At 35.3% G+C, this 22467-nt stretch overlaps 1 protein-coding gene across 1 annotated transcript in view; it reads right to left on the reverse strand.

The window, feature by feature from the left end:
- PKHD1L1 (polycystic kidney and hepatic disease 1 (autosomal recessive)-like 1) overlaps window positions 1-22467 on the reverse strand; it is a 135503-nt gene that overhangs the window by 13327 nt on the left and 99709 nt on the right. Inside the window, exons 54-70 of the mRNA XM_012722926.1 lie at window positions 21944-22032; window positions 21430-21575; window positions 19844-19973; window positions 18187-18305; window positions 17000-17129; window positions 15106-15279; window positions 13610-13713; window positions 12587-12716; window positions 11482-11603; window positions 9587-9677; window positions 8336-8484; window positions 8128-8250; window positions 6899-7010; window positions 6694-6810; window positions 3431-3596; window positions 477-709; window positions 121-288 (exon numbers count right to left, since the gene is read on the reverse strand). Coding sequence (XP_012578380.1) covers window positions 121-288; window positions 477-709; window positions 3431-3596; window positions 6694-6810; window positions 6899-7010; window positions 8128-8250; window positions 8336-8484; window positions 9587-9677; window positions 11482-11603; window positions 12587-12716; window positions 13610-13713; window positions 15106-15279; window positions 17000-17129; window positions 18187-18305; window positions 19844-19973; window positions 21430-21575; window positions 21944-22032 — 2303 coding nt within the window. The remainder of the gene's footprint in view (window positions 1-120; window positions 289-476; window positions 710-3430; window positions 3597-6693; window positions 6811-6898; window positions 7011-8127; window positions 8251-8335; window positions 8485-9586; window positions 9678-11481; window positions 11604-12586; window positions 12717-13609; window positions 13714-15105; window positions 15280-16999; window positions 17130-18186; window positions 18306-19843; window positions 19974-21429; window positions 21576-21943; window positions 22033-22467) is intronic.

A 22467-nucleotide genomic window follows, 5' to 3' on the forward strand; every position in this document is an offset into this window, starting at 1 on the left:
GGGAAGCAAGGGTATTCTGATGCTTGCTAGCTTGATATGATAATTTATGAGATATCTCTGCTCCTGCAATAAATAGTGAATGCTTTGAGGGACTATGGTCTGTATACACTGAACACCTACCATTAATGAGATCAACATAACCATTGCCCACAATAGCCACTGGTGAAAGTCTTCGGATCTCTGTGTCCGAATCCAGGCTCTCAATTACCATCATAGCATATTCCATCCCAAAGCACCGATAACTCTGCCATTCTGGGATGTACGTGCACGTTGAATCTCTGATAATTCCTAGAAACATAAGTATATAACATTTTAGCAATTAAAAGGAAGCTCTTTGCAAAAGCATCAACAGTTAATCTTTTCTGTGTTATATTAAGACTCTGAAAAATATATTCTTGAAGCAAATCAATCATTAAAAATAAAAGAGACATTTTGTTTTCATAAACATGAGGACTAACAGATAAGATCTAAGAAACCTTTATAAGGTGCTTTTTCAGTGACTGGAATTCTACTTCCATTTGGGAATGTAAGCATCACTTTTGGGAGTCTGTAGTCTCCAATTCCAAATTGGCTATTTCCATTCCATTCATATTCTGCTTGAGGTATCACTGAACCGGAATTCCCCAGAAAGGAACCATCTATATCTCTGAGAAAAGATTTTCTTTTCGCGTCACAAACCATGTCTACACAATCAGATGGATTCACCTTACTGTGGAGAGGAGAGATATGTAAGTACAGTGAACCAGTAGCCCCTTCCCTGTTTCTAGATAGCATTTGAAGACACTGGAATATCTGATATGAGGTATCCAAAAACTTAATTGATTGAATCTTAATTCAGAAAGTAATCAAAGTGGGACCAAATAGCATATGTAATTAGCATTACAATGAGACATGTTTTTCTGTTGTGTTGACTTGACCTATTATTATGAACTCATTAACATTTCAAAAGGATGAGTATACATGTGGGATATAAAATATAAAACTCTCTTTTATATTCCATATTTTATTGAGTGATGGATTTCAGATTTTGCATTGCTCAAATATATTAACATTGCCTCATACAGCTGGTGAGCAGTTACCCAACTGACAGGACATACAAGATCTTCTGTTAGCAGGAAAGTCTTTACTATTTTCCTTTCTTTCTTTTTTTAACAGTTTTTTAAAAATACAGTATGATGTATGCTCTCTAAAAAATAACATATTAGTAATAAAAAGCTCAGTCACTGTCACCTTTCTACCTTAATTTCTTAGGTTCATCATCAATTGCAGATAATATATAGTCTTTTAGAGTTCAGCCTGTGTCTATATAAAAGGGTACAGCTGATTATGATATTCAAACTGTATATTCTAGTGACCATTCTGTAGCTACCCAAACTGGTAATAAGATATAAATTAATCAGGAGGTTCAACTGAAGATGGTATTCTGCCCTCACCTTGAGCACCTGAATTTGTGATTGCTAACTGGTTACAAAAATAAAATGGCTGCTTACTTTGAAGTACTCCACACATTTCATAGTATACATGATACACAGTATACTTATACTATTTCATCTATCCTATCAATAGGGAAATACAATTTATTCTAGATTTAAAGCAACAATATAATAGTGGAAAATTCTGATCTATTTGAGAAAATTTGGCATATTTCGCTTTTTGCTGTAACTGAGACAGGAAACCAAGTTATTCCCTACTATGCTGTGTTAGTTTTGGATGTGATTTGAATACATATTTCTGTTGTTGACTGTTCTTCATGTTCAAGTATGTACAGACTACTTTTATAAATAGCCTGTGAGTAGGCTGTCCAAGTGCGCTTATATTAGGGTTTAAGGCTCTGTCTTCATGTTCCAAAGGAACAGAAGTGGATTTGTGTTCAAGGGTGTTATCAAGAGGGTTCCTGCAAAAGGAGAAGTCAGATAGGGGAAGGAAATGAGAGGAACACAGCGATGATCTGAAGATCAGCTTCAATCTGATCTCATGGAAACCTTTGGATCATGAATTGCATCCAGAGTTGTTCCCACGTTGAGCTAGTTTTTTCTATTCCATTATATATTAGCCATTTTCTACAGACAATGGTGGTAGGGAAGGTTTTAACTCCTTAACATCTTATAGCTATTTTCTGTTTGGCTAAGAACAATTTTTTTGGAAAAGAGGGCAGATATGAATTCTTGTCGGCCACAATTCAGAGCATTTGGGGACTGGGTAAGCTGTTTATAAAAGATCTGGGAGAGTATCAATTAGATTCTAACAAAGCACAGATTTCGAATACCTTAACTTTCAAACTGTAACATTTTCTTCATGACCTAGATGTTAAAGTCATATTGATCTGAAGGATAGATTGATAACTAAATAGGAACTAATAACTTAATGGTGGGGAGAGGTTCTATAGAGACAAATCATTGCAGGTCAACAACTATTAAATGACAAAGTTTGGTACTGTCATTAAATCAAAATCAGATGAAATCATACTATTTATGAAATTACACATTTCTCTGAGGTGATGTTAAGTTATGTCCATTATTCCTGGACATCTACCAATACCAAACATGATCAAAGACCTCTAATAGAATTATTTTCATCCAATATTATTTATACCCAAATTCCTGGTTTCCTCCTTTTAAAAAGAGTAATAGTCATATTCCTTTAAAACTTAGAGTCTGAGTATTTTAGTTTCTAGAAACGTTCTATACTAACGGATTTCTCTGAAAATCACTGTTCTAAGTTTCTGTATATTCTTCATCACAGCGATGATAATGACCAACATTTAATTTCCAAGTATATGTTGCAGGATGTGTGGTAAGATATTTGGAAAGAAACAGAAAACAAAAGAGAAAAAAAGGGGAAGAAATTATAAAGATTTCTCTTATACCTAATGATAACTTAAAAAAATTATTATTCATAAAAGAATTGGGGAACAGAAGTGGGGGGGTGAGAGGATTTACCAGAGACAGAGTTGGGGGACAGAACAGGCAGACTGAAAATACACTGAAATACAGACTGAAATGCACTGCTGAGGGGAGCAGTGGACAAGACATGAGAGGTCTGCTGCACTATGTGGATCACTTCTCTGGCTGGGGATTGAACTTACAATGCAGTGGCTGCAGATAGCTTCATATTGATGAGACTTACCCTCCTGTGCCATGAGTGAGGCCCCTCACAATGATAACTAACACAGAAATACTAATACACAACATACATCTGATCCTATCTCTGAGTTTTCTACTTAATGATGGTATTAATTATGATGCAAGGAACACACATTATGAGAAAAAAAAACATATTAAGGCCTAGTTACATCAAGTTAAAAATAGTGTCACTTTTCATAATTCTGGTTAAATTTTTACAGAGATAAACTGCTTTAGTATGGCAAGGAAAGAGGTTATGGAAAACTATGAAGACAGGAAAGAAAAAAATTGGGTTTTCATTATTTTACCTTATATCAGGTCTGTGTATATATATTTTTGATTGTTCAATAGTGTCAACCAGCTGTATGTTCTTCACATGGATTGGATGCTGTAAATCCTCATTTAAAGGGTTAGTAATAAATACCACATTAGTTTCACTGGAACAAACATTCTTAAAGCCAACAAATGTAGAACCTAAAATATAAATAATAGAAAAATAATTATATTCTCCAAATAAATGATAAAATCAGTTTCTTTCATGTGCATTCCACCAAACACATCATTTAACACTACCTTGAACATGGAATTCCAACCTTAGGTGAAAGAAAAACCTAGCATTATTTGTCCTGTAGAGCTTTGTCCTGTAGCTCTTTTGGTGAATAGCCCATTAGTCCATCTCAACTCAAAGCAGACCTCGAGCTTCCCTAGTCAGGTGGGAATGAAGCAGGAATAAGGGAGGAATCAGGAGAATGTACCTGGGAGTAAATTGTGATGGTGGATTTCAAGGAGGATAGAATAGAAGCCTGGATAAGGAGCAGCATGCCAGTATGGATGGGGGTATCCTCCATTTTACTAGCAGGGCTTTTTTAACCTTGAGAAAAAAAATAATCATTCATGATAAATGAAGCAGAATTGTAAGAATTTTCATGACTGACTATGAAGAGATTAAAGAGCTCTGACAAATAGGCATAGGAGATGAAACCATGATGTGAGGTCAATGATTTTTCAGCTCCAAATATGAATGTCTTGAGGGAATGTGGTATGGGGAGACATTACCACTTCATGTGGAGAGAGATGTGGTCTGACGTTAGGATATCATGGCTGTGGACAGTGATAAATGAGAACTGGTTGCCTTGTCAGGGGCCTGGAATGAACAGGACTGGATAATCTGGTAAAAAGAAGCCTGGGAGAAAGCTCTTTGGATGGGTCTGTGGCAGTAAACACAAAGGGCTGGTTAAAGATGATCAAGGATCTTCCACCACTGAAGAAGCATTAAAGAAAGATGGTACACAATGACATGGCCAGCTAGTCTCTGTCCCTGGACACCCACATTCTTAGACATTAAGCTTATGAACTGAGCAACTTTGGAGTAGAAATGGAGTATCTACACAGGCCCAAAAACACGGGCTTCTTTGTGAATTTCACGAAGCTATTGCACTGTTTAAGATGTAACCTGACCTGCCAAAGAACCAGAGCTGAGTCTCCCGTATACATCGTTCCTCGGGGACACAGTCAGTTGAATTAAAGTGGATTGTATCAGATTTATTCTGCCCTGAATAGGATAATACTTTTTCTTGACTGGGTTAATTTGCATTCCTACTATGGGTTTTCCTTTCCATTTTGTACACATACTCAGTTGCCACCACTGGGTAATGTCATTGCATAACACTTTTTTTTTTAGATTTATTTATTTATGTGTCAGGCCAGAGGTGCAGGGCTGATGAGAGGATTCATCAGAGTCAGAGTGGGGAGCAGAACAGGCAGATTGACAAAGTACACTACTGAAGGGAGGCAGTAGGCCAGACAGGAGAGGTCTGCTGCACCATGTGGGTTACCTCAGGGGCTGGGGATTGAACTCGCATTGTAGTGGCTGCAGCTCGCTTGCAGTGCTGGGCTTTAACCAACTGCACCACCAGGGAGGGCTGACTAATTGCATAACTCTCCAAGAGGTATGGTAGAGGGCCAGGCTAATACATGTTGCAGTATCTGGGATCTGTCAATCTAACAGTCTGCTGGAATAGTCTCTTGAAGTCACACGTGCAGTGCCAGCTCTGGAGGTGACAACCTACAAGATGTCATTCACCTAAAATGAAAAGTTATTATGTGCTGCTGAACTCCCAAATCGTAGAAAATAGGGGGATTAGTAGGAAAAATTATTCATCATCACTCCTAGAAGCCCAGTTTTAGGGTCTATGTGTCTGGAGGTCATGAAGGCTGATGGAGTGGTTCAAGGAATACACACACGTGGAAACAAGTGAGCACAACCATGTCTCTGAGTATCGGTTGCTAACAGCCCAGAGCTGCTCTCCTTTCCAAAACTTAGTTTTGGCCAAACAGGAGTTACATAACTCAGGTAATAAGGCCCTTCCTACAGTGGCAGCTATAATCACTTACTGACTTACTAGTATGGGAGTATGAATGACCAATCCCCACCTCAAAAGTGATTCATTCTCATGCTAGAGACCTCAGAGAGATCAAGGGCAGCTGTTCCCCAGTTTTTACCACATCCTTGCTTAAAAACGTCCCTTGTCCTCTTCTGCTTTCATCTGTACCTTCTGAAAGCATTTCTCAAGAAAGCATTAGCACAAAGAGTCCTCTAAGACTCTTCTACTAGGGAACCTTCTACTAAGAATAACATCATTCATATATTGTCCTCTAAGGTGATGCATTATAAAAGAAAAAAGTTACTTGTGTTCCTTTGAGAAATTTGGTTTCATTTCATAAGAATATTTTTATTCCTATATAATATTTATACTAGTACAGAGCATATTTTTTATTGAAAGCAATAGATGTTGACTAAAACCTATATAACATGCTAAATCACTTTTAGCAGCAGCATCACCGTCAGTAACACTGATGTTTTTTATGATGATAATCATTTATTTTGCATTTTTGGGACTTAGAGTCTTGAGAAATGATATGTCAAAACTTAGATGTTTAGTTTATGGAACTGATTTCTTTGAGAAGACACTGGTTAAACATTTCATGTGGGAGAGGGAGGCAAAAAATAAACTTTTTATGAAGTTCAGAAGTTCAGTACTACACTGAAATAGAGAATGACAATGTTTTAGATGGGCAAAATGATAACTGATGTGCATACCACATTAATTCATAAATAACCATTTTAAAGAGAAAAATTGGTTCAGTGACAGAGCAGTGGATCTCAAGTCAGACCTTGATTAGAATCATAATTTTGTCAAAAGGTATGAGAGTTTAGCAAGACACTTAAATTCTATGAATTCAAGTTTATTCAGCTATAGATATTAATACATACTCCCAAATATATGACAGTATTTCTACAGAAACTAATATTAAATCTTAATATTAAATTATTTCTGTTATTTTAGAGGGACAATTGAATGTCAATTCTTTACTATGTAATAATTTTGCCAGGAGCCATTCTGGAAATTAACTTTGATGTCTGATTTCTTTGTCATGCTGCACAGATTAATTTAGACCATTTTTTTTAACTAAAAATGAAATATTATTAAATAATATTAAACGTTAAATAACCTTGAGAGCTACCAACTCTTCATAGAACTTAATTGTCAAAGGCGCTATTTAAACTTACCTGAGATGTCCAAAAGGCCGCTGATGGCATTGTAACTCATGATCCCCGCGTGGGGTTTCCGAGGTGCCATGTTATGGGCAGAGGTGAAGGTAGGCCAGCAAATCCCACTTCTCCCACCTTTTATGAAACAAAAACAAGTTAGTGAAATGTGAATATGCATTACTCAGTTGAACACCAAAATTAAAGCCCCCATTTTTTTTTTTACCTGATGGAGGTCTAGAGCTTCTATGCAAAGCAGAAAGTTCAATATTGGGGTCATCATCAGTAAGGATATCAGAGCAATTAAATTCAGGGCTACTTCCAACAATCAATGAATTCTATTAAAAAATTCAAACATTAAAGCTTTAAAACAGATTTTTTCTAAAAGAAAGCATAATAAGGGGCCCTCCCTGGTGGCGCAGTGGGTTAAAGCACAGCACTGAGAAGCCAAAGCCACTTCCGCATGAGTTCGATTCCCGCCTGCCCCGGAGGTGACCACATGGTGTGGCAGACCTCTCCTGACCCGCCCGCTGCTCCCCTCAGCAGTGTACTTCGTCCATCTGCCTGGTCTGCTCCCCATTTTGTCTCTGGTGAAGCCTCTCGCCGCCCCTGAGCCTCTGGCCTGTACCCCAGTTCTGTATGCACAAATAAATAAATCTTTAAAAAAAAAAAGAAAGAAAAGAAAAAGAAAACATGATAAGGAATGATATTAAATTCTACTGTAGTTAGACTCAAAACCTCTACATTTGAGAGACATCTTTTTTTTTTTTTTAAGATTTATTTTATTTATGCATACAAGAGCTGGGGTGTAGGCCAGAAGTATAGAGTGTGGGGAGGCAGTGAGAGGATTCACCCAATACAGAGTGGGGAGGGGCAGAACAGACTAACTGACTGAAATACATTGCTGAGGGGAGCAGTGGGTGAGACAGGAGATGTCTGCTGCACCATGTGGGTTAGCAATCTGGTGGGGGATCGAACTCTTCCTGCAATGCCTGACAATAGCTTGATAGTGCTGAGAGTTAGTCCCTGGCACCACAGGGAGGCCTCAGCAGATCATTTGTTAAATCGATATGAAAAACTGATACTCTCTGTCCTGAGTAGAATGACACTCAAAAGTGGGAGGGAAGGCAGGCCTCTCTGGGATGCTCTGGTGGGGACATGTTCAGGGAACCCCAGGAACAAGAAGAGGGTATGTCAACGGCCACTTAAGCTGGTTCAGGAAACGCTTCACAAAGGAAGTAAAAACTAGTGGAAAATTAGTAGGTGATAAGCAAGAAAAAGCAAGGGAAGGGGGGAAGAAAGGGGAAGTCTGAGAGCTTCTTGGCAGAAGGCAATGGAGCAAAGGCGAGAGGTTTAGACTATCAGGTTCGTCAAGGAAATCATTCTTAAACCTTCATAATTTTATGCTTCTCAGAGTTGTTCTTTTTTCCTTATATGGTTGTATTCACTTCTTACCTTAATTTGTACTATTTTACTGGAAATTTTGTGAGATACAGCAGCTGGCATGTAAATCATCGAGGAAATGGCCATTCCATTGTCAACCAGAGTGACATTATAGATTTGCACACTCTCTGTGGTCTGCAACACAATTTGTAGATTACATAGCACAAAATACAATCACGAAAGAAAATTAATTAACAACTATCACGTGGATCACATTTACCTGAAAATAAATCCCATAATCCCAACATGTCCAAATGGTAAATCCCTGTATAAGAGAGCATCCAGGAAGACCATCTTGGTTCATGTAGATCCCATATAAACCTCCATGGGCTTCATTATTAAACCACTTTTCCCTGGGATTAAATTGACCTCAGAAGGAAATACAGAACCAGAGAATTAACATTACGAGCCATGCCATCTAGCTTTACAAATAGTATTGGTTAGAGATAAAATTTTAAAAGAACTTAAATCTATCATTCCAATGAAAATTGTAATAAGACGATCAAGTATTTTTATTGCTCAAAAATAAATGGTTTGCTCTATTTAGTGCTTATTCTTACCTAATTTGTCCTTTCACTGTTAAAATAATGTTAGGGTCATTTGTAAACACTTGGCTTATTGTTAGCACCCTTAATTCCTAATACGTGATTAAGCTAAACGTGAATTTCATAAGGAAGTGTATGAAGTTTGGATTCAACCATAGCCGAATTTTTGATGATGTAGGAATAAAAATATTGTCAGTGAAAATGCATTCTACGGCATTATACATATTAATAGCTATTCACAGCTACAGATCAAAGTTTGATTTTCATAAAACCATAACAATACTCAAAGAAATAGTAGAGAAATAACATGTTTTTAAATTATCAGTCAAAGAAAGATGACCTTTTCTTAACTGTGGGAATAAAATATTTAATAAGAGAACATATCAAGGACACAGCCCTTGAAAATGTAATCTCATTTTGCCCTGCAAACAGCAATGTGCAAATGTTTCAGTTTTCCTACAGCTTTTGTGAGAGATTAGGTGTTAAGTTTTGATTTTTACTAATCAGATGAAGAGAAATGTTATCTGAGAACTGTCTGCTCAAGTCCTTTGACTTTTGCATACTTGCAGGTTTTAACATGAATTGTGAGGATATATTCCTTTAAATTGGACGCATAAAATAATGGCATATCCCCACAGGCATGGTTATCTGTATGCTTTTGCAAAAGAAGTGGGATGATACCAATACCAGTCAAATCAAAAACTGAAGTTGCTGTTAGAGTTTTTGAATCATTAACATGCAAAATATTTGTCCTTAAATGATCATCCATTTTTACTTCAGCCTCTCTGTATCTTGAAGTCAATTAGCTTGTTGAGGTCTGCCAGTGCCCAGGAAGAAGAGGTAATTACACACTGAACTTATAAACAATAATTATTTCTAATACATTTTATTTAGTGACTATGTTTAATGACTTTAAAACAACTTACTAGAGCAAGGTTCTCCATCAATGCGGTATCCAGCCCTTCCAAAGCCAGCTACTACATTATTTTGTAAGACTGTATTGGTTCCTCTATTTACCTAGGGCAATAATAAAGAAAATACTTTGGGTCAGACTCATATGGGAGCAAACAAACAACAAATACGGGAAAACTAATCATGACTACACTTTCAGGAGGAAAACTTTAATTAATTGTTCATCCTCTTCAACTTTGTATTATATTCGAAGCCCTGACGTTACCATAGGTTTTTAGGGGTAAGACCAGCAGTTCATATGATAGTTTAGACTTTATTACACAAATGTATTAAAGAAATTTTTTGTATCAGTCACAAAATCCACTGGATATGGTTCAGTATTTATTAGCCATTGACCACATTCAGTATTATAACAAGACTACAAGGATTTTATTACTCTGTCAAATTCAATTATCAATTTGATTTATTAAGAAAAACAGATAACTAGACTATAGTGGATCATAAGATTCAATAGAGATGTTCATTAGTTTTAGTAGAGTCTGCTGTAATAAAAAACTAGGTTAGCATATTGTTAAACCACTACTAAAATTTTTATTTTATGAGTGAAGTTAAAGTGTCAAAAAATGAAAAGCATTCAGCACAGAAGATTTAGTTCTTGCTCAATTGCTTAATGCTTAACAAACACAATTATTAAAATTGTCTTAAAATCAAGTCTTTCAAAAATACAGATAACTTTAAAGATTTGGAATTTGAGTCTATTTTAGTCATCTATAAAGAGATGAAAAGAGCATCATTGCCTCATAAATATATACTAAATTTCAGGCTTTCAGTTTTTACCTTAAGGTAATATTAATTATTAATTATTTCACAAAAACAAAACTCAATCTTTACTCCATCAAGGGAAGTTACATTTATTCCTTTTCATTTTAAATAAAACACAGCAAGAGAATACTGATTATGGTCTCTTGCAAATCATTTCTTCTGTACTTTGCTTTCTTGCTTGTGATCTTTACTCTACATTTAAAGACCTAGAACAATTGAAATAACTTTTTGGGAAATAAGAGTAGCTCAGTGAGTGATGTCAGATAAGAGTACATATCCTGGGCCCTCCCTGGTGGCACAGCTGGTTAAAGCACTGCACTAAGAAGCTAAAGCTACTTCCGCATGAGTTCAATCCCCGACCCAGAGGTGACCCACATGGTGCAGCAGACCTCTCCTGACCCACCCGCTGCTCCCCTCAGCAGTGTACTACATCAGTCGGCCTGTTCTGCTCCCCACTCTGTCACTGGTGAATCCTCCCCGCTGCACCTCTGGCCTGTACCCCCAGTTCTGTATGTATAAATAAATAAATCTTTAAAAAAAGTACATAACCTTGCGTATGATAAGAATTTTAGATGAGAAAGATTTTAGATATTTTATAGTCTTTCATTCTAATTTTTTGTTTGAGAATGGAAACTATATTCTGAGTTAAGTACAAGACATTTGAAGTCAGCTAACAGTATGAGACTGTGTACTAGAACATGGAAGAGATAATTATTTAAAAGCCAAGTTTTTTTCTATTGAGGTAGCATTGTTTTACAGTACTGCATATGATTTAGAGGTATAGGGTCAGACCACACCCATCCCCAAGGCACTGATATTGCTGAAAGCAATAACTAATGTTAAAGCAAGGAAATAAGAGAACTACTTAAACCAATGGAGAATATCATAAAATAAAACCCAGTAGCAAATGAAGGTTGCAACATCTTTTAAGAAAGATTATCGCTCTTTAATTATTCACTTTATGAGTTTACTACTTTTTAACAAAAGGAAGAAACACGTTGCTATAACATTTTAAGATTCACAATTTCTACAGAATAAGGAAATTATACTTGATAATTTGGATAAATAATTAAATTTGTTCTCCTACCTCAATTGCTGCATGCCAGAGAGTTGAGCTTCGATCTTTTCTGTTCTGATAGGTTCCTGGCCAAACCGAAAGTGTAACCAAATTTCCTCGGACCTTGTTGGCATCCCCCCATATTCTAATGCCTGTAAAAAATAAATCCTCCAAATACATATGCAAATATACTTTTCATTTATGGGAGATGCCATTCATTTTTTTTTAAAGATTTATTTATTTATGCATACAGAACTGGGGTATAGGCTAGAAGTGTAGGGGCTTTGAGAGGATTCACCAGAGACAGAGCAGGGAGCAGAACAGGCAGAGTGATGAAGCACAATGATGAGGGGAACAGCGGGAGGGTCAGGAGAGGTCTGCCGCACCATGTGGGTCACCTCCAGGGCAGGGATAGAACTCATGCTGAAGTGGCTTTAGCTTCTTAGTGCTGTGCTTTAACCTGCTACACCGCCAGGAGGGCCCAAGCAATTCATTTTTCCCATGAAATAAATTTTCTACTTTGAGTCTGACAAACAAACCTCTTAAAGAGTAAGCCCTCTAAACCCTAAGATAGTGAAACTCTACTTCTGTGTTAACTTCACTGAGTTAGGATCTTCTGGAGGTGCTTGTTGAATTCATGGGTTTATAAAATCACTTCAGATTTTAATAAACACACAAATATTATACATATTAAATATGTCTGTATTATGTTACAGTGTTATTCAAGAAAGGATAACTTCATAAAATCAAATTTACTTTTCATAACATAATAACATTTATTTGTAAATATGTGAGCAGCATTCAAAAGTCATAGTAATTTAAACTACGGATCCAATAATTTGACTGGATAAACTCACATAAGATCTCAAACCTGTCCTGTCCAATCAGGTAGCCACAGTCATATGTAAAGAAAGAAAAATTAAGCGGACTACAATTAAAAGAAAAATCCAGCTCCTCAGTCACATAGCCCATGTCAAGGGTTGGATGACCACTGGTGGTTTAGTAAGCACCATATTTACATAGACACAGACCTTTCTGTTCTTCAGAGTAGGCCATTGGACTGCAAGGCACTAGAGTTTGTAGACAAGACTGCCTGAGAAAGGCAGATTATTGGACCAGGACATTACTATGTTACCTTCTCCCACCGTAAAGTGAATGATGTTATCATCTATGTCCAACCCGTCTGTCCCAAACACACCAATCGCTGGAGAAAAACCACTGTGGAAAGCACAACCACGGACATAAGAGGAGCCATGTTCTTGACTCTACAGGATTCAGTGAACATTTTCCAAACAAAAAAAGAAAAAAAAAAGATTTAAAAAATTTGAAGTAGATGACTTTCAGGACACAAATCTTGATAAAGTGCTCAATTTATAATTCATTAAAGCAGATGATTTCCAAGTAGATGTTTAACATTGGGGAATGGCCATACATTTGCATACATTATGATTAAATAAAACAAAAATATCTGCTTATTTTAAATGCAGTTTGAAAAGTTGAGTACTTTTTCTATGCATGTATACTTCTATCATTATCTATAAAATGCTAAGATATAAAAACTATTTTCAGAATAGTTTACTTTAGAATTAACAGAATTTTTTTTCTCAGCCAGTGAACTAATTTTTATTAAAACACTAAACCCCCATGTCCACTACAAAAAATAATTCTCTAGCAAGGGGTTACATTCCAAAAGTCTATAGGAACCTATCAATAGGTAGGTGAGGGGGATTCAATTTTAAACCAACATAAGAAAATAAAAGACCCTCTTGGAAAATAGTTCCCACTTTTGACAGAGGCATGGATATAGAGAGTAGCTTTTCAGCTGCGAAATGTAAGCAATACTCACTTTTGTTTAATAGAAACTATTGGGAAATATTTTAGTTATTATAATAGAGATGTGAAATATTATTACAGATCTGCATTTATTTCATATCTGTGCTCTTTCTCTGATTTTTAAAAATTAATCTTACATGTACATAATGAGTAGAATAAAATGCCACTATGTCGAAGGAGGCTTCGACAATAAATTAACCTAACAGCGTTTTGTTATACTACTTTATAGCCTTAGCAATTCTAAAATTTTGTTTAGTAACATTAAATAGAACTAAAATCAAAGTACTTTATTTTGTTATGAAAAAATGAAAAATAATGTACAAACCTGTCCTAGGTTAAGAAATGTTACAGCGTATCTTGGATCTGTGCCATCCCTGAAGCCTTCCTGACCACTGTGATAAAATTCCACATTACTTATTCTTGCATTTCCTGCAGGAGTGGGGAATAAGGAGAGAAAGAGTGAAGATGTCTTTCTTGAATGAAAATATTTGTATAAAACTCTAAAGGATAATACAATTTTCCAAATTCCAATTTGCTTTCAACATTTTCATGGAAATCTTTGCTACTTTAAATGAAATAGGAAGCATTTCTGAGTTTTTTCACTTCCTTTTCCATGAATCTTCATAGATTTAGGCCTACCCCCTACCACTATCCATGAAATTTAGTACCACAGAAATACTGTCTCTTAGGAATGGCACAAATAATCGCTTAGTAAAGGTTTATTGTTCCCCCAAACGATTTTTCACCGCCTCAGTGGTGAGTGTTTTGGGAATGCATGACATAAAGCACAAAATATAATTAACCAAACATTTAAAATTTGATGCCATGGAGAACTTTTCAGGGTATTCTCTTTACACAATGTCTTCTAGAATTTACATTACCAAGTATTTGCTGATTGTGTTGGATCCATCATAAGATTTAAAATGGAACAGAAATGATTAATGTCCATAGTCAGAGAAATCTTAAGCCCCTACGTAGCTATTTGTATATCCGGCAAAGCTGGACAATGTTTATTCCATATCATGATGAGGATTACATGAGATATATGTATTAAATGTCTAGCACAGTGCTTGAGATAGTGTATTGTGATCAACATTAAAATAATCATCAACTGGCCCTCCCTGGTGGTGGAGTGGTTTAAAGTGCAGCACTGCAAGCTAGCTGCCACCGCTTTTCAGTGCAAGTTCGATCCCCTGCCTAGAGGTGACCCACATGGCGTGGCAGACCTTTCCTGACCCGCCCACTGCTCCCCTGAGCAGTGTACTTCCTCAATCTGCCTGTTCTGCTCCCCACTCTGTCTCTGGTAAATCCTCTCACCCCCCTGCATCTCTGGTCTGTACCCCAGTTCTGTAAGAATAAATAAATCTTAAAAACAAAACAAAACAAAGGGATACATTTAAAAAAATAATCAACACTTGAAGAGAGTGGAGTGAGCATATAAATGAAACAAAATGATAGGCTGAAGTTCATGACTATGGAAACTGGTAACGGGTATACTGGGGTTCACTGTGCCATTTTCTCCTTATTTGGTATATATTTGAAATTTTTATAACAAGAAGAACCTAGGTTGTTATAAAATGTTATAAAGTGACTTCTATTTGGGTGAGAAGGTTGGGCTAGTTGTTCCTAATGTCATTGTTAATTTGATAATTCTTATTGTGTATGAAGATATAAGGTTTTGGAGTATAGTTCCTGAGCTACATAAAACCTCTCAAAGCTTTATTTTTCTACATGATCCTATTGAGAAGTGAGAATTATTTAAGTTCTCAGTATAGAAGGTATCATGTTCTATTTCACTTAGAAAAATAAAGTTGTACTAACCTTTAAATGTCATCATATTTTCAGTGAATGAGCTGACCAAGACGTGTGCACCAAAAGATTCCTCGAACCAACCTGGATAATCTTCACCAAGTATTTTGATGTTTCGACTCAGTATCCCAACATCAGCTGCTAATGTGTAACTCTGATCTATTCCAGGAACATGGTACCTTTCAGCTATTAAAAAAAAAAAGACAGCTGAATTATTATAGGTTCTGTGAAATACCTGTCTTGATTAGTTACTTTACAGTTTACAGGTCATATAACTTTCTAATATGCCAGAAGTCAACACAAATATGTGTTTATTAGTTTTGTTTGCTGACATACACGTAGATGGCAGATAGAAATTACACATTATTTAGAAAGTGAAATATAATAAAAAAAGTTTATTTACAACAAAAAGATTATTCAAAGAATATTTATTGCCTGACAAATAGTTTGTATCAAGTCAAATTACATACTAAAAACACAGATATAAGGAATGTTGAGAAGCTTATTGTAATTTTTTTTTAAGATTTTATTTTTTTATTTGTGCATACAGAGCTGGGATACAGGCCAGAGATGCGGAGGGTGAGAGAATTCACCAGATACAGAATGGAGTGCAGAACAGGCAGATCAACGAAATACACTGCTGAGGGGAGCAGCGGGCGGGTCAGGAGAGGTCTGCCACGCCATGTGGTCACCTCCGGGGCAGGCGGGAATCGAACTCATGAGGAAGCGGCTTTAGATTCTCAGTGCTGTGCTTTAACCCGCTGCGCCACCAGGGAGGGCCGCTTATTGTAATTTTAATAGATAAATAAACAAGGAAAACTAGTAAAAGAATTTGACTAAGGCCATGTAAAGAATCACATAGATATTATCTTTGCTGAAGCCTCAGTCTTTGCTGGGCCTTCTCTTCCTGAAGCATAGTTTGTATCATAATTATTTATAAATATGTAGCAATGTATCAAACACAATGTGTACATTTACACTTTAATGATTTGAAAAAATCTTTATTACATTCTTCCTTCCTAAAAAGTATTCAAAACTTCTGGACAAGCAGGTGCCTTTCAAATAAAGGGAACTATTTGAATAGTTTAAATAAAATAATCTATATTGCCAAACTTGAAAATCCATTTGCTTTACAATTAAAGATTTTTCAATGAAACTCTTTCTATTTAAAGAAAAGTGATAGTATTATAGACACATGTGCTCTATCAAAATACTGTTTTTGAAAATTATTTTAAGTTTCTTTTTCATGTGGATGTCTATTTACCTTCCTACCATACTGTCTTACAGCTGAGTTCTTGTGGGAATCAGAGTTATCTGAATGGCTTTTCTAACATTACACTCCTGTCTGCATCTGCTTCCACTTTCTAGGATTCAGATGATGGTAGCATGTAAAATGGGGAGATGCTGGGATACTGGAATGGTTCTCACCCAGAATCAGAAAGGCCATCTTACAATATTGATTCATTCCTCTTCTCCTTTAGAAGAACAGTTTGCCATCTCACAATACCTTGTTTATATGCAGGTATAGTTGAGGAATGTTTTAATGAAACAAATTAGGACAAAGATACTCTTGGATTGAAGGCTCTCAAGTTTCAGTGTACATAAAAATCACCTAGAGGTTTGCTAAAACAGAAAGTGACCCTCTTACTTCATATACTGTGATATAGTGGTCTTCACTCAGTATTTGCAAATGAATGAATGACTGCAAATGAAACTATTGATAGCCATAAACTATTGGTAGTACCCTTGGATATCAAAACTGAGTGAAATGCTCGTCAGAAGTATTTGTGAGTTTTTTTTTTAATCAAATAAAGGTAATTACAAAGGAGAACATTAAAAAGTGAATACTTCAAAACACATCTGCTTGATTATTATAAGTCTACTTGGTTAAAAAATAGTCACTTACCAAGGTGAGTGTAGGAAAGAGTCTCATTGAGAATAAGAATTTTGTGATCATGCAGGATTTTAACAATACTTCTAGTTTCTGTCTGGTGGACATTATAGCTTGTGGTTGTTATTACAATCTCTTCTCCCTCCTTAGAAAAATTCAAGGAATAATTTAAAAAAAAGTTTATTTTTCTTAAGAACTATTACACAGCTCTAATTTAATTTGTATCTGATTAGCAATCCTGGTTTTATCAGAAAGTCCCTATGCAATGTTACCTGCCCCCATACCATGGCAATCTCTACAACACTACCTGTTTATTTTCATCACTCTGATTAGAACTGAAATCAACACATATTTATTTGTTCATTTGGTGCCTGCTTCTTGCACCTCGGTGCAAATACCACTCCAGTTGATGAATTTCTTCACTACTGCATCCTCAGTTCCTAGGAGAATGCCTGGTACTTGGTTTGTCATTAAATAAATAATAAGTATAAAATATTAATCATACAAACAAAAATATTAATTGGATGAATACTTAGGGATATTGTAATCACTCAGTTATCTTTAATCCCAAATAAAAATATATTTATGTTCCAATAATTCTCCTTCTATTACCAATTTTAAACTGTATTTAGAGAATCAATTCACATAATTTAACTAAACCTATGTGAGTTTAAAGCTCATTCTGAGCCCAAGAGAACTGAAAGTTTAGAAAGAGAATTCATCCATTTCTCTGACACTTCAGGATTAAGAGTATTTGTATATCGTATCCCTGATTTATTCACATCTAGAAGTACAAAGAAGGTGGACACCATTCATATTTTACCAAAAATCCCTCATTTAATACAGGTGTTATATGAATACCACCTGGCATCAGGACTTCTTTTTCTCTCCACAGGTTTAACATAGAAAGCTATAAATTAAAAATGAGCTAAACAACAACATAATAAAATGTACCGAAAATAATTCCATTTTCTGTTTTGTGAGAAATGTAATAAGCAAATATATTTTATCCAAGGTCCTAAGACTACAATTTGTAAATTTCTGCCAGTAGGACAGCTTTTTGAATTCTACTTATCTGCAAAACATAAATTGCTCATTCGGTTAATCACATGAAAAGTAAATAAAGAAGGAAGAATAATTACATGAGGGTAAAGAGGTGAACATTTAAAGGTTCACTTTCCAACAAACAGTGTTTCCTCTACCTGCCAATCCACAGCATCAACCAGAGATAAGACTTTGGAGCCTGCCTCTGCGGTTTCCGAGAGCTTAGTTTTATATACTGCTCGTGGAATCCCATGAAGATCCAGCTCACCAAATACCCCTGGGGGTGGGGGAGATAGAGATTTTTATGAGGTAGGTACTAATAGTAAGTGAAACTGTTTCGCCATTCATTTTTTTTAAAGATTTATTTATGCATACAAGAAATGGGGTACAGGCCAGAGGTTCTGGGGGTGAGAGGATTCACCAGAGACAGAGTGGGCAACAGAATAGGCAGATTGACTGATATACACTAATGAGGGGAGCAGCAGGCAGGTTCTGTTTATTCATTAATTTTAATAGATAGCTGGACATTTTAGAATAAATGAAAAGAATAGGGGCAATCTATTCAGGGCTGCCAAAGGCTCTGGACATTTGAACCACATTTTATGTAGCCTGGTACATAGAGATTAAGGCCAATACACCAGGGTACATGAATGAGGAAGTTTACACAACAATACTGGAAAATATTAGAAAACTAAAATGAATCCAAATGTATGTTAACAGGACAATAGTGAAATAAATGATACTAAGACAGCAGAGTAAAAAGCAATAAAAAATGAAGAACTTTATCCATAAGCATTGCTCTTGAAAGCTATCCATAATATGTTAATTGCTAAAATAAAATTGAGTAATATATGTAGTTGCACCACTTTATTTTTACATAGGCATAAACCACTACCACAAATCAATATATAGAATATAAATATAGGTATAGATAAAAACAATAGAAAAACACTAAAATCATTAACTAATGCTAGTTTCTTCAACAGGGATTAGAATCAGAAAAGTGTATATTTTTTTTTATGATGGTCTGTGTTGTTCAAAAGTTACTTTTGAAACTAAAAAATAAATGCATGAAAGCAATTGTTTTTTTAAGGATTAAATTTGACTGCCTGTAGATATTTGCTGGTGGAGAGATGACTAATTCAATCTTAAGCCATTTCTTACCCACTTATTTACTGACTGTCACTGCTTAGAAATTGTACAGTGGAGCAAATGCAGCATATCCTTGTATGTGTCTTTTTTAGATATTTAATAGCTGTTATTAAATAGTACTACTATTAACAGAAACAGCTATTAGTGTGGCTAAACTAGACCTCCTCAGACCCTTTACTTTCCAGGCCCACATAGGGAAGCGTAGGGTGACACAAATGCAACACGAAGTTAAAATTTAGCAATAATTGTGACTGATAGCAGCGTCGACCATTTCACAGATTATTTATATTGTAAATGGAATATCTACAAAACTAACCTTTTGAGGGAAAAGCACTCAAATATAAAAAGTACTACTGCTTACATAAAGGAAAGATTCTAAGAAAACTAGATTGGAGAAATAATATATATATGCAGATATGTGTGAAGGTTAGCTTCGCAATGAATTACATTTTGGTTTAAAATAAGCATATCTACATCTACTTTCATGGGACAGAGTTCAATTTTTAAATGTCTCTGCTACTTTTATATTCCTATACTTTATATAAAGGTCTGTGAAAGTTTCTGATACCGTGACATCGTAATCTGATAACAGTTATTTTAGTGCTATGTTTTAAGATAGATTTGAAAACTGATATGACACTTTTGGTAACTGGAAACTCATACCTAAGACCTTTGATCCTTGATTTGGTCCTTCTGGTAGAGCCCACTCTGGGGTAGAATGATTTCCTCTAAGAACAATCTGCAATTCTCCTTTAAAGGGATTATCTTCCCAGCCGCCAATTAATCTGCCTCCCTGCAATGAAGCAGAAAATTGTTAACACTTAACAATTGAGTAGAAAAAAATTCCCATAAAGAAGGAATTAGGAAGCCTCTGACAGTCTCTGCTAATAAAAAGGAATGAATTTCATTGCACAAAGAACAGTATTATACCTGAAAGTGACCTTAATTTAACCCATTCACTTTAGAATAGGCAATTTGAAGGCTTTTTTTCCACTTCACAAATTCAATAATATATATAATGTCAGAATTGCACTTAAATAAAGGAACTTCTAAGTCATCAACTAGCATTATTTGAACAGAGGACATTATATTTTAGCATAATATGCCATATATAAAATATACTCATCATAATTTCATTGAAGCTATGCTATTTATGAGACATCATTGTTAATAGCTGTTATTAAATGCTTGTTAGTTTTATGTCAGGTATAATGTATACGATTATATGTATATTATATCACTTTACTGTACATTAAATCCATGAGCATGTTGTTATATTTATTTCACAGGAGAAAAAAAAATTGATGCCAAAAGAGGTCAAATAACTTACCCATAACTACCTACCCACCAAGAGTGAAGTAAGAATTTAATCATAGCTTTAATTTTCCTTAAAGGCTATGCACTTAACTGAACTATTACAAACATTGAAATGATTAAAGACCTAGTTTTCTGAAAGAAAAGCTACTGATGCCTTTATATTTTAATGGTGCATAATAGCATTTTGGTTAGACCATTCTTTGAAATGAGCAATAATAAAAGACTGCTAGCACAGCTAAACTGATTTCATTGGTTACATGTTACAGAGCATATGAGGTTATAAGAAAATGAGCTAACACTTCCGAACAACTGAAATATTTTTGCTGGCTCATCCTGTTTTCATAGTTCCATCTACAGCCCTTCATTTGAAGAAATACTGACTTAAATTCATTTAAATTTCTTCCAGAACAAATCAAAATTCCCTTTTGATTGGAACATCAATAGTTTAATTTTACCTAAATATAATCCAAATATGAAAATGGGAAAATATTACCCTTAGTATGAGCATAAAAATCACTCCTTAAAGAACATTTATCCCACGATTTAAAGGCAAGCAGAAATGAGTCATAACAACAGGGACACATTCTGAGAAATGTGTCACAATTTGTCAAGAGTCTGCTCTTCAGTGCAAACATCACAGAGGATAATTACATGACCTACACTGTACAGAGGTCCCACCACATCTAGGCTATATGCTACCATGTATTGACTGGGACCATATCATATGTGTGGTCAGTCCTTGACCAAATGTCCTTGATGACTTAATTGAACTTCAGTGGACTTTATGAACTTACATGCATTTCATGGGATACTGTCAGTTGTGATTTTACTTGCATCAGTTGAACACCTTTTCTTATAACTTGCTCAAGTGAATCTCCAACATTTCAGAATTTTATTAATCAGTATATAAATTATATGCTCCTCACTCTTACCTGCACAAATATGTAGGTGGCATTTAAAACAACTTTTCTATAAGAAGATTCTTCAGTTCCCACATGTTTATCTTCCAGCTCCAGAATCCCCCAAATAATAAGTCTTTCCATTGGTGGGATATCTTTGTCTGCCACCATCCATGTTCCTATAAAACATTGTTTTAATATAAAAAAATGACAGTTCATAGATTATACTCTGAATATGAAGCATTTATAAATTAACAGTGAGTGGTTTTGAGTTTGTCACTGTTTTCCACACAGTGGATGATTCTCGCCTCTCCCAGAAAAATCTAGGATTCTCAGTATTCATGTTTAAATCCACGTAAAACCCAGACATTTAAGTCTATTACCCAGGACACGATAATATTGATAGAATCCATCTTCTTTACCTCCACTCCTTTTTAATTTCTTTTTTACCTTATATACTGCATAAGAGTAAAAAAGTAAATATTGTAGCATTTGAATGAATGTTTTAAAAACACAAGCATTTTGCTTCGTTAGTGCATGGATTTACCTTCAGGAATAACCACAGTTGCTCCTGGGTAAGGTATGGTATAATTATTTTCTTGAGATGATTTCCAAAATGAATTATTTGACCATAAGCTGAAAAGAGAAGTATTTCCATTAAATATCAGTTCTCTGTATTTAATAACCATCTCCTTAGGGTACAGCATTATACCATGTTTTGGGGAATGACAGAATGCAAGTTAGAGTTTACAATGTCATGAAATAAGCTATATATGCAGTTAGTAAAACATTCGACATACAACAACTATACTTATCTAGTTTTTTGCTCCACTGAAGAAAGTTGTTTCCATTCACAATTTGAATCACTTTTCTCTCACTAAGTCCTTTTTATGATACCTTACCTATGTTTTTCTAATGTGTAATTTATTTAATTTATACTGTGGTAGAGAAGTGAATAATCCCAAAGGTGGGATTATTACCCACCTTTGTGCATTTAAAGACCTTAAGTATGGTGTTAATTCATCAGGATAGGGATAGGATATTGGGCTAGATTCTGTGAAAAGAGGGGCA

The sequence above is a fragment of the Condylura cristata genome, unplaced genomic scaffold (assembly GCF_000260355.1).
Source record: "Condylura cristata isolate star-nosed mole 26May11 unplaced genomic scaffold, ConCri1.0 scaffold00009, whole genome shotgun sequence".
NCBI classification, from domain to species: Eukaryota; Metazoa; Chordata; class Mammalia; order Eulipotyphla; family Talpidae; genus Condylura; species Condylura cristata.